This window comes from Dreissena polymorpha, chromosome 7 (genome assembly GCF_020536995.1).
Source record: "Dreissena polymorpha isolate Duluth1 chromosome 7, UMN_Dpol_1.0, whole genome shotgun sequence".
Classification (NCBI taxonomy): Eukaryota; Metazoa; Mollusca; class Bivalvia; order Myida; family Dreissenidae; genus Dreissena; species Dreissena polymorpha.
This window is the reverse complement of record NC_068361.1, coordinates 30,865,630-30,890,500: the sequence shown is the minus strand read 5'-3', so window position 1 is coordinate 30,890,500 and position 24,871 is coordinate 30,865,630. Positions and strand designations below refer to the sequence as shown.

Sequence of the window (24,871 nt, the reverse complement as noted above, 5' to 3'; positions counted from 1 at the left end):
ATAGCCAATTGAAAAATCTGCAAGATAGAATTGCAGTGTTCCTTATACCATTTGAACACTCGAGTCACATTTTTGACCCACTAATAATTAAACTTGTTAAGAGATTTAGAAATCTGTTGTGATGATATCTGAGTTCAAAAATAATTTTGTTCATTCAAAACATGGATGCCTGGTGTTACAACTGTTTTCCTTATCATTCTTTTGTGAAACCATGGGAACACTACCTTATCAGAACTGTCAAGTTCCTTGGGGTCTCAGGTACTTAGGGCCTTTTGCCTTCTTGTTTAACCTCAAAATTAAGTTCAAACATGACTGAATTTCAACAACAAATGTTATATATTGTCATAAAGTGCTATTACACCTGATTGTTTTAAAAAATTCATCAGTGGTGTTTTGGTGTGGGTAAGATTTGGGGCCAAAATTCAACCTCATCCCAATCTCAAAAAAGGATATATTTTTCCCAAATTACTGCTAAAATTCCCAAATACATACAGATTTAAAAAACATTGTTTTTAAATAGAAATCGCAATATAAAGTATTTCTCCATATCCAGCTTTGTGAGTAAAACTTTAGAAAATACAATGTTAAAAACACCATTATCACAAATAAATACAATTTTAGTAGCAATACATGAATTTTCCCAATGCACACTACCCATTCCCAAAATGGTGAGAAAAAACCACTGTGACCTTATCAAGACCAATCTGTGTACTTCCATTGCAGGTCGTACATCTGTGTGAATTGAAAACTATTTTATAATGTATTTTATATGTAATACTATGTTGTACTACATGCTGTATGTAATACTATGTTGTACTACATGCTGTATGTAATACTATGTTGTACTGCATGCTGCAAGTAATACTATGTTGTACTACATGGTGTATGTAATACTATGTTGTACTGCATGGTGTATGTAATACTATGTTGTACTACATGGTGTATGTAATACAATGTAGTACTACATGGTGTATGTAATACTATGTTGTACTGCATGGTGTATGTAATACTATGTTGTACTACATGGTGTATGTAATACTATGTTGTACTCCATGCTGTATGTAATACTATGTTGTACTACATGCTGCATGTAATACTATGTTGTACTACATGGTGTATGTAATACTATGTTGTACTACATGATGTATGTAATACTATGCAGTACTACATGGTGTATGTAATACTATGTTATACTACATGGTGTATGTAATACTATGCAGTACTACATGCTGCAAGTAATACTATGTTGTACTACATGCTGCAAGTAATACTATGTTGTACTGCAGTGTATGTATATAAACTAAGCTGTACTACATGGTGTATGTTATGCTATGTGTACTACATGGTGTATGTAATGCTATGTGTACTACATAGTGTATGTAATGCTATGTGTAGTACATGGTGTATGTAATGCTATGTGTACTACATGGTGTATGTAATGCTATATGTACTACATGGTGTATGCGGATTTCATGTCATGCAGATTCTTGACATGTTTACAGTCATTGTTTTTAATTTATTGATAAATTGTTGTATTGATATTGTACTAAATGGAAAATAAACAGCAAGAGCTATTTCTATGAATTAATAAATTGTTGATTTGTTTCACAGCACAGTACCTGACAGTAGATACAAAGCAGTGTGTGATACTGTATGGACAGAATGTATGGCCCCAATTTTTACACGGATAGCTTTTACGTATTAACATGAAACTTGATTACTGTCATGATAAATTGCAATGGTTTGTATATTTAAATCCATGTTTGTGGTAAAGGAGATGAATTCTAGTGTTACAGAATTGACTTTGTGATATAGTTTCATTGATTTCATTCTACTTTTGTAGGGAAACATATGTGAACTGCGTCCTGCATTAATAGGTCTTATGAAGCTCCAGACCAGCCTGCGTGTGCAGGCAGTCTGGTCAGTTGCTACGCTGTCTGCGACAGTCACAAAAAAATGATTGGTCTTATTAACGAATTGGGTAGTTCCCGACCAGACAGCCTGTTGCACAGGCTGGTCTGAAACTATGCTGGCTGAATAGGACAGTAGACCCATTTTCTCAAGACAAGCCTCATATATATTACTTGTAACAGTAATGTAAACAAGGGCTGTTTGTAAAACATGCATGCCCCCCTTATGGGCTGTCAGTTGTAGTGGCAGCCATTTTGTGATTACCTTTTTTGTCACTGTGACCTTGATCTAGTGACCTGAAAATCAATAGGGGTCGTCTGCCAGTCATGATCAATGTACCTATGAAGTTTCATGATCCTAGGCGCAAGCATTCTTGAGTTATCATCCGGAAACCATTTTACTCTTTCGAGTAACTGTGACCTTGACCTTTGACCTAGTGACCTAAAAATCAATAGGGGTCATCTGCCAGTCATGATCAATGCCCATATGAAGTTTCATGATCCTAGGCGTAAGCATTCTTGAGTTATTATCCGGAAACCATTTTACTGTTTCAAGTCACTGTGACCTTGACCTTTGACCTAGTGATCGAAAATCAATAGGGGTCATCTGCCAGTCATGATCAATGTACTTATGAAGTTTCATGAACCTAGGTGTAAGTATTGTTGAGTTATCATCCGGAAACCATTTTACGATTTCGAGTAACTGTGACCTTGACCTTTTACCTAGTGACCTGAAAATCAATAGCGGTAATTTGCTAGTCATGATCAATGTACCTATGAAGTTTCATGAACCTAGGCGTAAGCATTCTTGAGTTAAATTCCGGAAACCGTTTTACTGTTTCGAGTCACTGTAACCTTGACCTTTGACCTAGTGAACTGAAAATCAATAGGGGTCGCCTGCCATTCATGATCAATGCACCTATGAAGTTTTATTATCCTAGGCCTAGGCGTTCTTGAGTTATCATCAGGAAACCATCTGGTGGACGGACCGACCGACAGACCGACATGTGCAAAACAATACACCCCCTCTTCTTCGAAGGGGGGCATAACAAGTTGATAATACATGTATATATACGATGATTTCCAAACCAGTTTCGTGCACCAAACAAAAAACTGGTTTGCTCAAAGAAATTTTGGGACAGCGCTAGCCCTCGTAGATGGACCCCACGACACCAGTACATAATATAATCTTCAAATGTGGTCCTAAACTACATCCAAGAGCGAGTCACTGTGACCTTGACCTTTGACCTAGTGACCTCAAAATCAATAGGGGTCATTTGCCAGTCATGATCAATGTACCTATGAAGTTGCATGATCCTAGGCGTAAGCGTTCTTGAGTTATCATCCGGAAACCATCTGGTGGACGGACGGAGACCACACGACACCAGTACGTAATATAATCTGCAAATGTTGTCCTAAACTGCATCCAAGAACGAGTCATTGTGACCTTGCCCTTTGACCTAGTGACCTCAAAATCAATAGGTGTCATCTGCCAGTCATGATCAATGTACCTGTGAAGTTTCATGATCCTAGGCGTAAGAGTTCTTGAGTTATCATCCGGAAACAATCTGGTGGGGATGGAGACCTCACGACACCAGAACATAATATAATCTGCAAATGTGGACGTAAACTGCATCCAAGAACGATTCACTGTTACCTTGATCTTTGACCAAGTGACCTCAAAATCAATAGGGGTCATCTGAAAGTCATGCTCAATGTACCTATGAAGTTTCATGATCCTAGGCGTAAGCGTTCTTGAGTTATCATCCGGAAACCATCTGGTTGACGGACGGACCGACATGTGCAAAACAACATACCCTCTTCTTCGAAGGGGGGCATAAATATAAAAAGGTCGTTGTCTTGGTTATAACTTCAACAACAGACATTCTCTGATTACAAGTGTGTTGCAAAAATGCTTTTATGTTTCGACAAAGGAATACATATTTTAAACTGACAGCATTATGCTGTTTGTTAAGTTATTTTTAGCTCACCTGAGCACAACGTGCTCATTGTGAGCTTTTGTGATCGTCTTTTGTCTGTCGTGCGTTGTGCGACGTCAACATTTGCCTTGTTTACTCTCTAGAGGCCACATTTAATTCCAATCTTCATGAAATTTGGTCAGAATATTGGTTTCAATGATATCTTGAATGTGTTCGAAAATGGTTGCGTTTGCTTGAAAAACATGGCTGCCAAGGGGCGGGGCATTTTTCCTTATAAGGCTATATATGGCTATAGCAAAATCTTGTTAACTATCTAGAGGCCACATTTATTGTCCGATCCTCATTAAACTTTGTCAGAAGATTAATCCCAATGAGATCTTGGACGACTTCGAAAATGATGTCCGTTGGTTGAAAAACATGGCCACCAGGGGGCGGGGCATTTTTCCTCATATGGCTATAGTAAAACCTTGTTAACACTCTAGAGGCCACATTTATTTTCCTATCTTCATGAAACTTGCTCAGATGATATGTCCCAATGAAATAAAAAATGGTAACCTTGGCTTGAAACATGGCTGCCAAAGGGCGGGGCATTTTTCCTTATATGGCTATAGTTTAATAGTTAAATTTGTTCAGAACATTGGTTTCCTGTGTAGTAAAGTTTGGTTTTATTATGTCAATATTATGTGACATTAACTGTGTTATGTAATTTTTCATAACACAGAATTTTCATAGTTAACATAACTGTTTTAGTCATTAACATTTGTGATAGGTCTTTCAACTAAGAGATAACTGAAAGAAAGACAACATGACCATGATATTGCAGTATTTATGCAGTATTTATCTCCCTTGTTTAACCTGGTTCAGTAATCTATATTTAGTTCTGCGCTGGAATTCGGGAAGATATTGATCATTGATAAATGCACTATTTTGAGGGAAAATTGACTACTCTGCCATTGATCTCTTCTGAACTGTATAAAATAAGCTGTTTGGGCTGATTTAAACACCTCTTGATGCTTTCTTGAAAAGTTAACAGCTCTTAAAAAAGGTTGGAATTTTGAAATAATTAATCTCTAAATTATTTTTAACACCAGCATCAAGACATTTTGGCATTATTTTCTAAATTATCCTTATTATTTAGATTATTTTTATTTATCATTTTCTAAATTTTAAAGACTATATTCTATTTCAATAACTGTAGTATATTTTTCTTATTTTTACATTTGATTCACTGAAGTTTCCTATTCTCCATAAATATTGTTCTTTAGATTAAATAAGAGCTATTTTGTAAACTAGATTTTTGAAGCACTTTCTAGACTAACAGTAACTTATATTTATATCAGGGTTTTTTTATACAGATTTTGAATTTCTTTTTACATTCATTAAGGTATTTGCTGTATGTTGTTTATTTTTGTAACGATACTTAGATTCTTTAGACTTGGCTTGTACCAGTTCTTAATGTTCTGTCATTGTTCTTCATTTTCCGAGTTCTTGGAATAAAAAAATAGTTATTTTTGTTAAGCTGCCTTGGTTTTCACATATAAATAAATTCTTTGAGTGTATTTAGGCGTCCCTGACTGAACGCCTTTCGATAATTGAATTATAACAAGTCAGTATATTCATCCTGACCGGAAATAAGAGTTTGTCAAATAAATATGTTCGCATTACATAAGTGCTTACAAAGTTACATAACTTGTAACCGTCCTGTGACCGGCTCATTTGCGTAAGCGAAGGAGACCGCACTACCACACCTGGATAGGGCAGTTGAGTTCGATAATGGTTTTGATCGGTAAAAAAACATGGCCGTCAGGGGGGGTCTTTTTCCTGATATTTATATAGTAAAAAAGCTTGTGAACACTCTAGAAGTCACATGTTTTGCCTAATCATCATGAAATTGTGTCAAAACATTAGTTATGTGGATGTCTCGGACAAGTTTGAAAATGGTCATGACCAGTGAAAAAACATGGCCGCCAGGGAGTGGGGCAGTTTTCTTTATATGTATATAGTGACAACACGTGAACAGTCTCGAAGACACATTTTTTTCCCAATCTTCATGAAATTTGGACATATCTTGGAAGAGTTAAAAAAAATGGTTCAGGTCTGTTAAAATAACATGGCCGCCAAGGGGCCATTTGTTGTTCATTCTCCGTGATACTTGGTTAGACCATTTGTTCCATTGCTATCTTGGGCTGCAAAGAACAGGTCATTTCTTTTTATCTCAGGTGAGCGACTTTGGGCCTTTCAGGCCCTCTTGTTTAAATGAATTCCGCATACATTAATTCAGTTACAGTCCAGAAAGTTGTAAAATTTGACTTATTTTGTTGACGACAACCTCTTTCCAAGGTTACTGCGGCTTAAGTTATTAAGTTGTATAAAATTATCATTAAATATAGTTGACATGAAAGTCTTCAACAAAAATGAAGAATTAAAATTGTGTCTGTTAACTACCACCAAAGTATAGTCTCAAAGGGTAAGGCTCATGATGTAGGTATAGATTCATCAAAGTGTAACCTCAAACGGTAAGGCTAATGTTGTAGGTATACTTTCACCAAAGTGTAGCCTCAAAGAGTAAGGCTCATGATGAAGGTATAGATTCATCAATGTGTAACCTCAAAGGGTAAGGCTAATGTTGTAGGTATACTTTCACCATAGTGTAACCTCAAAGGGTGAGGCTAATGTAGGTATAGATTCATCAATGTGTAACCTCAAAGGGTAAAGCTAATGATGTTGGTATACTTTCACCAAAGTGTATCCTCAAAGGGTAAGGCTTATGATGTTTGTATACTTTCACCAAAGTGTAACCTCAAAATGTAAGGCTAATGATGTTGGTATACATTCACCAAAATGTAACCTCAAATGGTAAGGCTGATGATTTTGGTATACATTCACCAAAATGTAACATCAAATGGTAAAGCTAATGACGTTGGTATACTTTCACCAAAATGTAACCTCAAATGGTAAAGCTAATGATGTTGGTATACTGTCACCAAAATGTAACCTCAAATGGTAATTCTGATGATGTTAATATACTTTCACCAAAGTGTAACCTCAAAGGGTAAGGCTTATGATGTTGGAATACTTTCACCAAAGTGTAACCTAAATGGGTAAGGCTAATGATTTATGTATACATTCTCCAAAGTGTAACCTCAAATGGTAAGGCTTATGATGTTGATATACTTTCACCAAAGTGTAACCTCAAATGGAAAGGCTCATGATGTTGGTATACTTTCACCAAATTATAACCTCAAATTGTAAGGCTAATAATGGTGATATACTTCACTAAAGTGTAACCTAAAAGGGTAAGGCTAATGATGTAGGTATAGTTACACCAAAGTGTAACCGCAAAGGGTAAGGCTAATGATGTTTATATACTTTCCCCAAAGTGTAAACTCAAAGAGTAAAGCTTATAATGTTGGTAAACTTTCACCAAAGTGTAACCTCAATGGGTAAGGCTAATGATGTTGGTATACTTTTACCAAAGTTTAACCTCAAAGGGTAAGGCTAATGATAGTAGTATACTTTCACCAAAGTGTAATCTCAAAGAGTAGGCTAATGATGTTGGTATACTTAAAACCAAAGTGTAACCTCAAAGGGTAATCTCATCGTGTACGCACAAACAAGAATTGGACTGAAATTGATTGATTAAATAGCCACATTACCAGGAAGGGTACACAAACAAACTTTAACATGCCATGAAACATAAAGTATTTTAGTTATTCGCAAAGCATGTAAAGGCATCAAACAACAAGCACTGCATTTTAATAAGGCCTATTACCTTTATCAGGCATACATATATTGCATAAAATAGAAAAGAGCTCTCCAGTACATTTTCTTTGCATGGGTATACCAAGGAATATCAGGTCTGCAGTTTTATGTTTAAGTGTAGGCTCTCCCCTTCAATGAACAACTAGCAGATGTGTGCAAATAAACATTCCTTGGATTGTTTGTAATAATGTCTCTCGTGGTTTTGCTTCACGAATTTTTGTATTCCTATATTCAAATGGTTTGTGTAACAGTTTCTCACTGACGTTCAGACCGTCCTTGGAAGTCCAATTTTAATAAAATCAAATCAATGTAAAGATCTCGCATGATGACGTTCCATTAAGTTTGTGTTGACGTCATGTAAACGTTGCTTGACTTTTTGAATGACGTCAGGTGAACTGTATAATTACGTCATGATGTTGAGGAAAGGCTTTCAACATGGCCTCCCTTTCTCCTGCGATCCAGTCTCGAAACTCAAAACCTGGGCAAAAGGAAAAACACTAGTGTACACACGTAAAATATACTCAAATAATTACGATTTAAAAACCTGAAAATCATAAAGCGTTGCTACGCGAATCGATTTAATAATTTGGAGAGTTCTGTTGTTGTCATTATATTTTGTAAAATATACTCAAATAACTAACATAGTTTTGCTTATGCTATGCTACAAAAAGTGCATAAACCATAATTTCCATTATACTTTTGTTTGCGTAAACGTGCGTCTTTAATGTAGATCTAATCAACACATGATTAGCTTAATACGACTGTCCTTCAATAAAATACTATGATTTGAAAGGTCATTAACATGCAGTGTGATTGGATGAATACCTTAAAATGTAGCTTACCTTCACTACAGACAAACCTAACTAAACATCTGAACAAACTCAACTTTATACCTTAACACCACATATAGGCTCATGCATATTATTGTACCTCACAAAATATGTAAGAATCAAAATAATGATTGCGTTGTCTTTATCGATCGGCCTATTCTTGATCTGATGGCTGGCTATTTAACTATATGACTGACACAGTCGTGAATTAATTCCCACTCATCAGAAGTCTAAGTCATTGTTGAGTGGCAAACAAATCCAACAATGTTCGGCGACTATTAAGCACGCACTTCAACTGACATCATGTCAGTATTTAATTCTATTATTGAGAATTTAGCAGCGACTACACTGAATTTACTTTTTTATATATAGCCGTCCCTACTACATAAACCGTGAGACAGTTATCTGGTGATACGATACTGGCTTAGGAATCGGATGGTCCCTGTTTCGAAGCCATCTAAGACTACGATTTTTAATCAAATCATTAATTCCGCGCTTGCAGCTCTCCACCCGGAAGTACACTTCAACACCGTTATTTCGAAGTCGTCGGGACCGTTAAAAATACTTTGGATTAACGATAATTCGAAATAAACATTTGACAGAAGACTTTTTTGATTCTGTAAAAATGAAACGTTGTGGAATTCGCATGGTTTTGTTACACGCTTACTTAAAAGCGTAAACTAGTCAGATAGCAAATAGATTTCCACTTGTAACAAACGGAGGAATAAAACGATTCTTTTTCTTGTTTTTATATTTGTCTTATTACAGAACATATAAAATATAAAGAATAGCACAAATTATCAGACATACATACATATGAATACATTTTCGGAAATTAAACATTTTTTTAACTAATACGCGATGTATCTCTGAACAACGGCATTCGCACAGACGACAAAGGTGTAATGATCGGCTTTTGACGCGCCACGACAAAGGTGTGAAATTACGCACCTTATTTTGCAGTTTTGACTTCGGATTAAAGATTGATAATTAGGTGCGAATTATAGTGTTGGGACCGACTGAATCACTTCGAATTAACGATTTCTTCGGTTTAACGAAGTTCGGATTAACAATGAAATTTTACATTAAACAAAGGAGAACCAAAATCGGGACCTGAAAAATACTTCGAAATAACGGTGACTTCGGATTATCGGTGTTCGAAATAACGGTGTTGAAGTGTATAAACCTGTCTTGTTCTGAGAAAACTGTGTTTCATTCATGTGCGTAAAGTGTCGTCCCAGATTAGCATGTGCAGTCCGCACAGGCTAATCAGGGACGACACTTTCCGCTTTAATGGTATTTTTAGTTTCAAGGAAGTCCCTCCTTACCGAATATCAAGTTTAGGCGGAAAGTGTCGTCCCTGATTAGCCTGTGCGGACTGCACAGGCTAATCTGGGACAACATTTTACGCATATGTATTATGCCCAGTTTTATCAGAACAAGACACAAATTGTTACCTGTGAGGGAAATAAGCCAATATGAAGTGGCTGCATATAGCCCCGAATGTAAACGGAGAACTTATTGCATGGTGATCGGGTGGTAACTATGAATTTAGGCTGAAGATGAGAAAAGTATCGTTATCACACTATAAACCCATGACTTTAGCTCTCTTTACCTTTACTCGTTACTCACCCGGCGTCACCACGGCGCTGTAGAGCGCGTAGGCGGCCCCTCCCTGTAGTTCGGCGCAGTACCACGTGTCATGCGGCACAATCGCCTGCCCCATACAGTCTTCATTGCGCACAACGTCCCCTAGTGTGACACTCGACAGTGTCCCGCCGTCCGTCAAGATCCGTACCTACCAGGGGAAAGTGGTACATGCTGTGTACATAACAGTAAACTCGGTGTGTATATTCTCCAAAATAGTGAGAAATACAACAATATCCGTGAGATCAATTTCTTATGAGTTGAAGTTGAAAGAACTTAGCCACAGGCTAATCAATGACGTCACTTTTCGCTTTAATGGTATTTTTCGTTTAAAGAAAGGCTCTTCTTAGCGAATGTCCATTCTAGGCGGAAATTTCGTCCCTGATAAGCCTGTGTGTACTGCGCAGGCTAATCGTGGACGAAACTTTTCGCACACGCATTAAACCTCGTTTGTCTGATCGAGGCTCACATGAAAGAAATGTCAAAGTGCCCATGAATCAAACTACGAAATGACTTCGTAATTATGACGTCATGGCAATTGAAGTCCCGCCAAAAAGAGCAAATCATCTTATCCCGTAAGAACCGCAATTGCACTTCCACAACCACTGACTTTGACCTTTCCACCAGCATGCCAGTAGAATCCCTCGTCTGACAGGTGTTTGTGCCACGTGACGCAGTGAGGCTGTGTCAACAGGAAGTATATACTGGTCGCCGTGGAGCGAGGCCCGTCATGGCTGGGGACGGAGGAGTTATTTAGTTCAACCGTGTAGAGAACAAAACTATTGAACATTTCAGAATGATGACTGTGACGTCACACAGAAAATTATATTAGGGTTAATAATTTTATAATCAAATTGTAATTATATAAGGGTTAGTAATTTTATAATCAAATTATAATACATAGGCAAGAAACATACAACATCATAAATAACTACACTATAACTAAATAAAGACGGTTAGTAATTAAGATACCAAACGAAAACAAAGCAATTAATATGTCATAACATACAATTAGGTCTCTTCTACGTAATACCTAAAAGTATCGTGACTTGTTAAATACATAGAAACGGTTAGTAGGCACATTAAGCGGGGAGAAGCGACATTCCGATGCGTTTTCCATGTGTGAATACAAATTGGAGATATCAAATTAAATGGAGACCCGCGAGTACAGAGGCGTAAAGTCCGGTGGGACGATATGTCATCTGTCCAAGAACGGAAAAATTCACATGTTTGACGCCCATTACTTGATGACAGGCGTGGGTCACGAATTAGGCGAGTACGTAACGAAATTGGTATAAATACCTCGTCAAAATATACAGATAACACACGCCCTTGCCTTCTCTTAGGAAATATTCATTTTGTGTTATTTACTTTGGTTTTGAAATTATTTGTTTATCTTAAATAAAGAACTTAAACTTTACATTCAGACTTGTGATTCATATTAGATGACATGACGATACATGCTTATCTGGTATGACATTTTAAGCCTGGTTTTTATAAGAGAATGGCTCATAAGTAGATTGAAATTCAGTTTGTTGCTGAGACTTACCTTGTCGGTGAAGTAAACACCACCTCCCTGTCCCCTTTAAACATCTCCCGGAATGCGCCGTATCCCGAGAGGTGATGAACCAAGCCCAACTGCTTCTTCAGACGCTCCATTTCCGCTTCCGGTGATTGTTGCGACATCCTAGGTGCCTATGTTATACAAACATAACCACGTATACATAGATTTGCGCAAAGTGTGAACGCGTTGTCCATTTACCGACATACCCGTTTAATTGTGCGCTCAATGCATTTCTCAGACATGCATTTATTATGTATATACATGTATATAATTAGTCTATCCATTCTTATTAACTGCATGCATACACGTTTTTTTTCTCCAAATAAGCATTTTAAAGCGTTGAAAGGTATTGAAAAGTGTTGCAAACGCTTTTTATTAAATGCTATACCCTGTTTCCAATGTAATACAACCATAACATATTTTTTTAATATTACACATGTGTAAAACAACATTTTTAAGCGTTTGTATTGGCTTAGTGTTCGTTTATTGACCAATCGCATTTTGTTATTTTGCTGAAATGACGTTGCAACGTCAAATGACGTCACGAAATGTAAACAACATTTCGGGATTTTTTCATTATGTTTGCGTAAATATTTATTTTATTTGCTCATTTAAAAGCATGTGATTAAAAAGATCTGGCACTCGTTGTCATATCATACCATATTTTATTAAACTCGTCCAGGAAATTCGTTAGTAAACTCGCCAAAGGCTCGCTTACTAACAAAATTCCTGAACTCGTTTAATAAAATATGGTATGATATGACAACTCGTGCCAGAGCCTATATATATGTGTTCATTTTTTCAATCTATAAACGTATTGACAGGTGAAGAAGTGTGTTTGCTGTAATGAAAACATGCAGGCTGTACAGGGAAAATTAGAAAGATCAAGATTATTTAGCAGCATTAACAGTGTTTTTGCTGTTTTTCTTTATGAGACAAAATACATATCACAATTTGAAGAAAAGGTTGTATTAATGTTGGTACTGTACATTTAAAACTGGGGCGGTATTCTGAACATTTCTTAGATATTTTATATAGAAATTTCTAATTCTTAATTTTTTTCACTTAGAAAGTTTTTTTTCTAAGATTTTCCTCTAAGAATTTTTCTAAGACCATTCTTAGAGAAAAATCGTTCTTAGAAAATAAAACGATTTTCGTTCGAAAAAGATTTCTATTTTTGACAGATTGAGCGCTTTTGCATTTGTGCGCATGCGCGATTATTACTGCGAAGCAAAACAATATGGCAACTTTGAAGGACAATGTGTGTCATTTCAAAACGCGAGTGTAATGTGTTTTAAGGCTTCAAACACATTATTTTAATTGAATATTGGATGTTATTCCATCTGCTATTCGTTAAAGCCGATAATACTGAAATCGCTCAAACGTTCAGAGTAGAGAACGGTTAATAATTAATGTGCGTCGAATCATATTCGCGTGAATGTGGATCAATTGTTAGTTGATGTTACGTGTCTATACAATCTTCAATCGAAAGCAATAAAATGTGTCAAGTCTGAATATAACACGGATGGTTGCATAATGGTATGTGTGGAATAAAGTAATTCTACATATTTATTTCATAGTTATGTCATTGTGTAACCATTCGACTTCGTCACGAATAGGAATTCCCGTCTCTAAAAATAGAACATTTTACTTGGGATGTAAACAGACGACAACTGTCAAAATCAGTGTTAAACAATGGCGACAAATAAAAAGGAACGGGAACAAAAATTTTCGTTGGACGATTGTTTAATCCTTTGTAATTTAATGGCTGAAGGAAGTGGCATCAGCGGATTAACCAACCATGAGCTACTGAAACATAGATTTACAGAAGGTAATTAAATTCAGGGCCAAAACACCAACTTTGTGGAAAGGGCCACAGCCTTATTCAGGGAAAAAAGACACACTTTTCTGGTTTTGGGGAATGAACAATACTGAGATAGATTTTTTGATAAAAATGCATGAATTTAAAGAAATTTTTGTGGGAAAGGGACTTTTTGGTTAATCAGAAGAAAAAGAGGCCCCTTGCGAAGAAGGTTTTTTTGGCACTGAAATTATAGTTAAGTGTGTTATGTTTCTAACAGATTTTCCAATTGCACCATTGAACAAACAGTTGTTTTAGTACATTATAAAACAAGTAACTTTATACAAATATTTCAACCTAACTTAAAGTAGTTGCAATAATCAATATGAACAGTTCAACCAACAATATAAACAACGCTAGGATGACAATAAATAAAAATGGAAAACAAAAAAATTACATCACGTTTTTAAGAAATTAAGTATAAAACTTTAAAAGTGAAAATAGTATAGTAAATTGACATGTGATTTAGATTACACTTTCTCCAATTCAAGAATTGTTACGATACCAATTTCTAAATCCATACAGTTTTATAAAATGACAGTATGAGCATTTAACTTGAAAGCACAAGAGATGATGTGCTTTTGCATCGTTATGTTCCTATTTAAATTGGAAACGTTCATTTAAAGTTTTCGAAGATGTAAACAAAACTGATACGTCCGGCATAAGTCCGCCATATTTGTTTTGACGGAAATGTATCTAAGGAGGTTTCGTCACTTTACAGTTTCGTATTTTGTAAAATAGGAAAGTGAAGGTTTCGACATAGTAATACATTCTAGGATGATAATAACTGTCAACGTATATATTGTGGTGAATTTTGTTCCCACATTTTAAATGCGTTTGTAAACATACGAGAGATGGATATTTATGTTACGTTATCTACATATTAGGTGCGTTTACGTCATTTAAAATGTAAAGATTGTTTAACAATGTTAAATTTAACTTACCTGTGGTGGTTTGACGTGAAATTCGATATTTTTTTCAATAAATCAACACAAAATGGCCGAAAAATATTTTCTCTAAGAAAATTCTATACGTTATAGACAGGTGTAGAGGTTTCTAACTTTTATAGTAAAATTCGGCGACTCTTAGAAAATTCTAAGACATTAGAACGTTTCTAAGACAAAAACTAAGAAAATATTACAGTTATAGTAAAATTCTTAGAAAAAATGTGAATTCTTAGTGAAAATTTTGTCTAAGAAAGTTTCAGAATACCACCCCTGTTCGCAAACAAGAATAAACAGGAATAAACAAGTCACTTTGTGAATGCAGTAGTAAATCAGTTCCCCTAGCTCACATAAGGATAAGCACGTTTTAGACATACACCAATAATCTGTAAATAAATTGTAATCGAGACATCCTAACCGCACCTGGGTAATTTTATTAGTTGACGTTTACGGCCGACTAAATTTACAGAGCATGTATTGCGAATCAGTATGTGCTTAGCTACGCAAAGGACGGTAACTCACTACGCTAGGAACGATTACCGCTGCCTGTCTGCACTGCAGACGACGAATGCTTAGGAGCGTATGCTCTACTACTGCAGTGTGTGTATTTACCAGCTTGGAAGACGACATTGGCCAGTCTAGTGTTTATCATTGAAATATGTACATATTGGCTGCTTTCAGGGAAAACGGGGCTTAATGCATGTCAAATAAGTTAGCCTGTGCACACTGATTAGCCTGTGCAATGCGCACAAGCTAATCAAGGACGACAACAGCGAACAACTTCAGTGCCTTCAGCGCTTTGATTTAGATATAAACTACGGCATTTACTAATCGTACGCAATATGACGATAGTAACCGATTACTCAAAGTGATCGTGCGCTACACCAATCGTGATACATCGGCTTTCTCCAGAATCCTCCGTTAGATGAAATAAATCGTCTGCTAGTCCATTATTAGTCGCGCTAGTACATTTACATCAGTTTTAAAAGTGACATACAAATTACAATGCGAAGGCAAGTCAAACAATTGCAGTAGCTCTGTATAAGTACATCTATTTACTTGATCAAATAAGCTACCAACACAAGTGAAAACGCAAGTATTACCTGTTTACTCAACTCCCTGTGTGCAAAGATAGCGCAGCCGTTCAGCAACACGTGTTAACACAGATCTAACTCAATTGTATCATAAACCAAACGAGTTTAACATGCTATCAACCGCTTGATTAAAGTGCTATTAAGAGTAGGGTTTATAAACTAGTGTACTCATCCTCGCAAGGTAGCTATAATCATAATCGAGATATGGAACCTGTTAACTCTTATTTCACGCGTTGTTGTAAAAACAACAACAACAACAGTAAAGCATCTAAGTTCTTTCAACACAGGATCCTTCATGCCATTGCCTCAACTCATCTTCACTGTCCGATCTTATTGAACTTATTCCGAAGATCGTCACGCGATACTCTTTTTAAATTACTAACTGCTTTATATTGTTAAATTGGCCTTTTCACAGATTTTGGCATGTATTGAAGTTTGTCATTAAATGCTTTATATTGATAAATGAAAATACTGGATCTAAAAAGCTCCAGTAAAAAACAAAAATAAAATTAAAACCACTCGGCCATCCATGCTCACACAATGAGTGATGTATTTTATACTTTATATAAGCTATCCTCGTAGTATTGCAAAATATAACGACAACAACAAAACTCTGCAAATTATTCAACCGTTTCACGTTGCAACGCTTTAATTTTTTTTGGTTTTTAAATCGTCAAAAGATGCCTATAGGGGATATTTAAAGCATGGTAAATGTTCAGTATTACTGTTTCCTCACAAATATCATAACTACAACAAACATTTGCGAATCTGAAACACGTTTTTCAATGTTGTCAATTTACCAAAACGTGAAAATGGCCTTTTTAAGGTGTGCAAAGTTCCACTTTCAACAAATATAGGGTAGGTATGTTGGCCAAAGTTAAGTTCACTTCTTTCACTTTACAAATTTATTATTTCTCTCTACTTTACGTATGTGTCATTTCCCTTTATAAAGCACCACTCAAGTTACAGAAAGAAAAATTGAATATGAAATGTTTTAGGAAAATTCAACAATTAGAATTTTATAGCATTAGTTTTATGGTTTTTTTTTTCAGAGATAGAAAACGTAAATCACAAACATGCTTGCATGATGGAGAAGTACAGTTATTGTTTTAATTAAAAGCTTTCAATTTTTGGGGTCATGTGATAAAGCTAATATTTAAGTGTAAAATAATTCTTAGAACGTTATCACAATCATAGATTATTATAAGCAAAACTGGCATGTGAGTGGGCAGCAACTTATCAAGAGAATTTCAGTTTGTATCGAAAATGTTGAAAACATGATCTACACGTATTCTAAAGTAACATCGACGGCCCTGGAAATAAACTGTTTATCTTGTGGCGATACGAAGAAGAACGTTGCATGAAAATCAAGGGACTAGTGAAATTCAGCACACACGTATTTTACAACAAAAATAGTGTTTACATTATACATAGGTGTCCAGAAAGTCTTTCTTCTAAATATGGGATAAATGGAGATGAGTTAAAGGAGAAATGTCGTCGTTATAACGAAAATGCTATTTTATAATTAGATATATTCTAATACGATTTAAATCATGAACACAAATTGCCAAAAAACATTTGATACTTAAACGATGATTTTGTTGTTATTTTACAGATACGGATTAATAAAAATGCCACTATTTTTTATAGGCATATACGCATCAATAGTTTGGTAACAAAATCACGTTATTTGAACCCTTCGCTAATTATTAAAAACTAAAAGATGAATCGTCACAACAGATATAAAAAGGACATATTCATTTCATCTTATTTCATCTTAAAATCTCAAGGTATGGTTTGTGTCGTCAAAATATCGAGTGTCAAAATGTTATGTGTGCTTATCAAATATATTTCTATAACATATAAGAACTTATTAGAGAATAAAAAAAATAACTACGTAAACTTAGTTATACGGATATTTAACCCCAATAATGTACTGTTTACTACACAGACCAGAAGCAGATAATTTTCTAAACTTCAGTTAGATGCTATTTAAAACAGTATTTTTGTTCGCTTACACTATTGTTAATGTTATATTGAACTATTCACAATAAAATATAATATGCCACGGGATTTGTGCATGGATCATAATTATTCGTATTGATTTGATAAACACTTAAAAGCTTTGCATTTCTAAGTATAAATAATCAACTGGATTAAATTTAAGGTTACACAGAAAATGATTGCTTTCTTTTGTTTTATAACTTTCGAAAATATCCAGCAAAGGCGAATCTCAAATTGACACAAGTTATCAGCGTTGTGTATTTTTCTGTACAGATGGTGTAATGTAGTTTATTATTTTTGGGGTTTGGAAATGTGTCTTATCAGCGGATATTTCTCAAGTTGTTTATGGCAGTCACAGTTCGATATCCGATATTCTATTAGAAATCCCCCAATCAAAGCAAGTTTGTTTTATAAACATTCATCGCTATCATATTAGGGCCTAACACAGGGGTGGATAAAACATTCATCGCTATCATATTAGAGCCTAACACAGGGTTGGAGCACCTTGTCGATCCAAAGTCCCACCGCCCCACTTTTTATCTACGCATGCCCTTGTTTTGATTTCATCACATCATTATAACGGAAGTAGTATTTGAATACATCCATTAGAAATCTTGCAAGTATCCGTTCTGTGGCGATAAGTTTGAACTGTACATTGTAGTCATATTCAACGCGATCTTACTGTAGTATTACAATCAAATAAATCAAACAAAAATTGAGGTTTGTTTCCGGCATTTGCGTTAAACAAAAAAAAGACAAATATATTTTTATCGATTCATATTCCCTACCTGATTGTCATATTGAGCAATAGATTCTTTGCTGTCCGAGTCACTTTCAGAAAAAAATCTTACTGACGATCACTAAATTTCGTTTCATACATGTAATGTTCTTCATAATCTCTATAATAGTCCATTTTAATTATTGTTCTTACAAAAGTTGCGATAAATTTCACATCCAATGCCATTTTATGCCGGTTCGTAAATGCCGGCGAATGAACACGGGTCCAACATACGTCACTATCAGTTTGTACAAAAATAGCGAGTAGATCGGAATATGTGACAATTCGCTACTTTGTCATGTTCGTTCTCACCTAAACTTGATTTTTGCTAAGAAGAGACTATCTTGAAATATACAATATCATAAAAGCGGAAAGTGTCGCCCCTGATTAGCCTGTGCTGACTGCACAGGCTTAACACTTGGACGACACTTTAGACACATGTATTAAACCCCTTTTTGCACAGAGCGAGGCCCAAATGTTTGCAAATCTAACGTGCAACTATACAAATAAAAAAAGCATGGAAACCGTTTCAGAAATCAGCGGAAGTAAGTAACGGTTCGATGAATTAAGTTGTGGAAACGCAAACATTAATAAAGAAAGTTACGATTAAGCCGAAACCATACATACGTTTGTGTGTTTTTAGCCCTAAAATTCAGCAACTTACACTCATAGATGAAATTTGAATTGCTCCACTTTGCATAACAGGATGTCGTTTCCATTGACGGAAATTGGGCCTATTGCCCTTTATCGCATACACACGCCTATTCCCAAAAGAATCCTTCCCTTATCTCATCAAAATTATCAAATGCTTACGAGTGAAAAACAAGTTCAGAAGCCACATTGATTAGATCGAAAAGAAATGCCACTTGTATTATACAAACATCACAATGGCTGCTTATGTTCTCAACTCGTGGACCTTGCCTTTGTCCCTTTTTTGTTATCTGCGGAGTTTATTCGTAATTCCAGATGTGCACCCATATTTATATATATGTATGGTATGTAAGCATGAGTTTACTAAGAATTCAAAACATATCCCTAAGTCACGGCGCGTCAATCACTCTATTCCTTGGTTACTATCTGAAGTTGTTGCAGGAAGCCGTTACTGATCTAATCTATCTTTTGTATGTTTAGTAACCTGTTATTGTTTATTCGACATGTTGGTCAGTATACGAGAGTTATAAGTTATTTAAGAATTTCTGGAGATGTTTGAGGCGTGACATAGTGATCCGGAGCATTAAAAGTAACGACATGACTATAATACTTGTAACATAGCATCGCCCGTCTTGTGACGTATCGTATTGGCGCTGACTTACTCTCTTGAAAATGGCCGCAATCAAACAAGCCTAACGTTTTTCGTCTTGTGTCGTGTCGTATTGGCCTTGACGCACTTACGGCTCAGTGATCATGAACATTGAAAGTAACGACATGACTTTAATACTTGAAACATAGCATCGTCCGTCTTGTGTCGTGTCGTATTGGCGCTGACTTACTCTCTTTAAAATGGCCGCAATCAAACAAGCCTCACGTTTTTCGTCTTGTGTCGTGTCGTATTGGCATTGACGCACTTACGGCTCAGTTAAAAAAGCGGACAGAGCGCTGTACTTCAAATCCTTGCATCGCGGATTCGATCCCGGCCCGGACATATATTTAATTTGGGAATCGGTCTTCTATACAGTTCTACAGCCAATAACTCTGATTCAAATAGAGAAGATGTTCGTTAATGATATAAGTATGTGAACATAGTAATGCTAACCCAGCTACCCAAGTTGTTTCGTGTCGTTTAGGCGAAACTCTTTAAACTATTCAACATGCATCACATATATTACTTGGATTATTTTCCTTGCACGTTGATTATATCTCGCAAAAGAACGCTCACTGTGGTTTATATTGAGTCCAATTGGTAACTAAATGTGCATTCTGCGTCTTTTGTTACTTGCCATATAATGCTCCACCTCTCGTAGTATACTGTTACAACATTACAAATAAACTTTACATAACTGCTGTGCCCATTTCCTGTATCAGGAACCATTTCATAATGCTATCATTTGGGCTTGTTGTTTGTCTTTATTTTATGTCCTCATATTATTTGCGTACATGGTCGTAAATAAGTAGTTATTATGTTAATTCAATTCAATTCAATGCTTTATTAGAGTCTCATTCGCAATACATATACAATTAAAATACATATAAAAGCACAGTTACATGTATGCGACCAATCATAATATGATTTATAAGAGACTATATAATTACATACTTATATACATTAACAATTATTGACTAACAAATGAATTCCATATCGTTAAAACTTACTTCTATTAAAATAAGTTATTGCAGCTAAGACTATGTGGTTTTATTTACACTTGTCAATATTGTTCATACATTAAAATACCATTTGTTTTTTAAAACCTAGACTAGTCTATAAACTATTTTACAAATGTACAGCGTAAAACTTAAGTATATACAATTCATTTTGAATATAAAATATTCCTTCTTTCTTTGAGAATACTAAAGCAGGATTTGGCTGATATATAAAGCAACCTCCCATCTGTAAATATGTATTTAAGTTTCTCAGTATCTGACATGTTGTGACAATTTGGAGTTACAATTAAAATGTCCATTAGACTTTTCCTGATATTCACATATAAAGGACAATGAATGAAAAAGAACATGTATCTCATCCTCCACTATGTTTTTACAATGGAAATATGTTCGATTACCCAATTCAATATTTTCATATCGACCAGTTTCTAATCTAAGCGGTGCTACACCGCATCGAAACTTAGCTAATGCACTTCTTTACAAAAATGGTATGTTATGTAAATAGTTCAAAACAATATACAATTGTATTCCATAAACATAAACACAATAGCAGATATAACGATAGCGAATGTCATTTATCTCGACAGGAGTGTCTTAGTCCTCATTGACAACCGTTACGATATCTGCTCTTTCAGACTGGGCGATGAAAAGATTAACCGGTGGGTACGAACAACAACTCAATTACGGGTATGTTGAGAAAACAGTCAGTCAACTAATGGCATATTTTCTGTGACTCAGTTAACAAATGTACTTATTACTCATCGGATGGCGAATAAAAATTTATGATTGAACTAATCTCTTTGCTTAAGACAACTGCGTCAAGAAGGTCGTTCTCAGAAGACATGTGTTGTCTGTAACACAATGGAAGCAGGTAATAATTCTTACATACCGCTCAGTAATAACAAAAATGGAGGGACTCGCGGAGTTTGAAACGCATACAAAGTGAAGAAAGATCGACAACTGTAACTGTGATGTCTTCTCTAACACATAGTTTAAATTAAGTTGTAAGAACTCATGAAATACTCATTATGAATGAAATAATTAAGAAAACATTTATGGTTACTTTTACGTGTTATTACATCATTAATGTAATCCATCAATACTATGAGGTATTCATTCAATTGTACGCGTGTGTTACTCCCCCGGCTATGATTATACAGATCTCTCCGACACCTAGTCACACACACAGAGCCAAGAGTACCGGATATAGATCACCGGGTACACGAAGTAACACACCACAAAAACAGGATGGGTACCAGAAGATGCGACTTATCGACTTATTAGCAACTACCTCGATCAGCCAGAATCCCGCAATTCTAAAACGATAAATTATCGTGCGAAAGTACAACACCGAAGTGTTCAGAATATTGTTTTAGTTCATTCAGCCCGGGTCTGCAACTATCAATGACGTCACCGCGATTGTTCATTTATGCGAACTCTGAGATTTGCGTATAGCCTGTTGGAAATACATCAAGACACGTCTAGAATGCGGATGCGAAACAGACAATCTTGTACGATCCAGAGCGTACCATAGTCACCGAAAATATCAAGCTATTGTTGATGTTGTTAATTTGTTTGTCTTGATAATTACTCTCATTTTTTTATGAATAAAGCTCATTGAAATCATTATAATGGGGGAAAAGAAGGGAATTTTGACATTTATCAGAACAAGTATTATCGTGTAGTAATGAAGAAAAAAGGACACCATAAATGTGTCTGGCTTTTATATGAATTGCTTTTCATTACACATTTATGCGATACGAAATCCACATTGCCATAACACCGTCAGTGATTCTTCAAGAGAGTCAGCTGTTTGAGTCAACGACGACTCCCTTGTTATTTGTAACCCCAACCATATGAATCATTTCGCAACTTAAAGAATTGTTTCCGAGATGCGGTAGTCGCTCACATTTTTTAAATCGAAATTTCTTTTAAACATATGATGGGGGTTACGGTTGTGAACTGAAAATCACAATCCACGAAAAATCAATAAATGCTAATTTTTTTATCAGATGGCTTACCTGCGTTAACATCGTATTTTACAACCATATTCAAGAATGTAAAACACCAATATATACGCTGATGGGTTTTTAGTTCATTATTATTTTACAATCACTAATTTAATAAATACTGCATATATATTGGAAAATATTACGCCGTATAATCCGTCGATGACTGACATTATTTATTTGATTGAATGTGTGGTCTTTAGTACAGCCATGGTACACGTGTAATTTTAGTATGTTAGTTCATTATTACTTTAACATTGCGTTAACAAATTTTAATAGATTATTTACAGAACCGCCCTCCTGGATCATTCGTTGTCGCACCTCTTTCAATACCTCTCTACGGCGAAAACGTATCGAATTCAGCACGAAATCCGAGTAAGTCAACGTCTCCTCGATACACAGCATCTCCAGCTCCATCCTTGTCTTGCTGTACCACAACATAGGCTCCGGGGACCCGACAATAGCCTTTCGTATCTTCTCCAATCTAAGTATTACCCCGGGACCTTCTTTTAGCATGTCCGTGATATCTGCTACCCATTTACGATGCAGCTTATTGTTTATACCACATGCTTCCATTAAATTTCGTTCAGGAATCATGTAATACGGCATATGTTTTTTGGCAATTGCAGTCCTTAGTTCTCTCAGACCGTCATGCAGCCAGTGAAGCAAACTGTATGCACCAAAGCGTGTCTGTGGGTTACGTTCAGCTTGCCATAAAACTATGTTTTTCAGTATATATGACGTTATTTCTTTATTTGTGGGTTTGATTATATCTTTGATGATCATTTTTAGTATAACATAAACTTTCGCCTGAGTATCATTAAGGTTGCTTACGAGTTCTGTCTCACCGCTGTTAAAGTTAATCCTCCATTCCATGTGCTTGAATTCACTCCCCTTAAATCCTACCGGTGTTAGAATAGCTCCTAATGTTACGACTTTTTGAACTATGACTGGTGACGGCCAATGACGGGGTCTGGCAGCCCATCTGTGTAGGACACTTGGGCATGAACAGCGTAGTGCGGGTACGTTGTCTGTATGAAAAAACCCTAGAATGGTACTCGATGATGACGGTCCCACGCATTTTTGTTGCACCATTCCGCGAGTGGTATGTGCAAGGAGCGACGAAAATTCATCTAACAATAACTTACTGCTCAATAGAACGTCCCCATTTCCATTATCACACAGAGCATTGTGTATTATTTTCAGACACCTAGACGTTAGTCTCTCTAATAAAAGTCTGCAGTGTCCTGGATATACATGTGTATCCATCCTGTACACTTGTAAGTCGTCTGGTATGCTGTAAAGATTGATACCAGCTTCCAAACAAATGACAGTTTTCAGCAAGAATAGACAGTCGCGGTCGCTTTCTAAATAGCAGGTCAGCCCTTCTGCTTTACTGCCAGCTGTGATACAAGTATAACGATCACCGTAAAGTGCATTTATCAGTCTGTCAAACTTCCTGTACCTCGCAACGCGCCACCGTCTCATCTCCTCGCCGTATCCCAGCCGGGTCATTATAGTACAGATCTCTACAGACACACTCTCTACATAATTCTGAAAACAAAATAGGACGTTCTTTATGTCGGTTTAAGATGCGTGATTAAAGATTATTTAAATTATACGCATATAAAAAACAACGCATTTCCGAAGTTGGTTATAATAATTATAATATTTTTTCAGATAATATAAAGTTGTGTGTATTTGTAAATGAAAAATAGTGTCTACAGGTATGCATTTTCACAGCAAACGTCATTATTAAATAATATCATAAATAAAATGTGAACATACATGATTAAGTCATTTTTGAATTATTTTTTGAGCATTGTGTCTATTTGAATACATGTTTGAACATTAAGTAACAAATTTAGTGTTGATAAACACACCGATTGTATTATGGGTATTTTTAATACATATATTGACGTGTAATACTATAACAGTATTATATGTGTAGTAGTAATAAAAATGTATGTTCAGTTTTATCATTGAATGCTCGTGTTCATGTTCTTTGTTGAAAGGTATGTAGAGTGAAGACGAAAACGCGTTCCTGAATGATAGCTTTGAAAACAGACTAAAATTAAATTAGACTCGAAGTTATTATATGTTATTAAATTATTCTGGATTCACTGTGGCGTCAAGGCGCAATTAATCTGGCCCAGCTATGTGCGTGACGTTAATATTAAAAAACCTCGACTCATATTATGGCACGCAT

General features: G+C 35.7%; 3 protein-coding genes across 7 annotated transcripts in view; 1 reads left to right on the top strand and 2 right to left on the bottom strand.

The window, feature by feature from the left end:
* LOC127837545 (endoplasmic reticulum transmembrane helix translocase-like) overlaps window positions 1–24,871 on the top strand; it is a 154,968-nt gene that overhangs the window by 51,546 nt on the left and 78,551 nt on the right. The window lies entirely within an intron of this gene.
* Window positions 7,590–24,871, bottom strand: part of LOC127837548 (uncharacterized) — a 59,544-nt gene continuing 42,262 nt past the window's right edge. Inside the window, exons 1-5 of one of the 3 annotated variants that reach the window (XM_052364736.1) lie at window positions 18,999–19,100; window positions 11,639–11,784; window positions 10,700–10,823; window positions 10,075–10,240; window positions 7,590–8,090 (exon numbers count right to left, since the gene is read on the bottom strand). In XM_052364736.1, the coding sequence (XP_052220696.1) occupies window positions 7,999–8,090; window positions 10,075–10,240; window positions 10,700–10,823; window positions 11,639–11,784; window positions 18,999–19,034 (564 nt within the window). In that variant the 5' untranslated portion in view covers window positions 19,035–19,100 and the 3' untranslated portion in view covers window positions 7,590–7,998. Of the gene's footprint in view, window positions 8,091–10,074; window positions 10,241–10,699; window positions 10,824–11,638; window positions 11,785–15,561; window positions 15,691–18,998; window positions 19,101–24,871 lie in introns of those variants that run through there. The other 2 variants (XM_052364739.1, XM_052364737.1) reach the window with 2 other exon arrangements.
* LOC127837546 (uncharacterized) overlaps window positions 20,464–24,871 on the bottom strand; it is a 64,762-nt gene continuing 60,354 nt past the window's right edge. Inside the window, exon 4 of one of the 3 annotated variants that reach the window (XM_052364731.1) lies at window positions 20,464–23,165. In XM_052364731.1, the coding sequence (XP_052220691.1) occupies window positions 22,909–23,165 (257 nt within the window). In that variant the 3' untranslated portion in view covers window positions 20,464–22,908. Of the gene's footprint in view, window positions 24,217–24,871 lie in introns of all 3 variants that reach the window. The other 2 variants (XM_052364732.1, XM_052364734.1) reach the window with 2 other exon arrangements.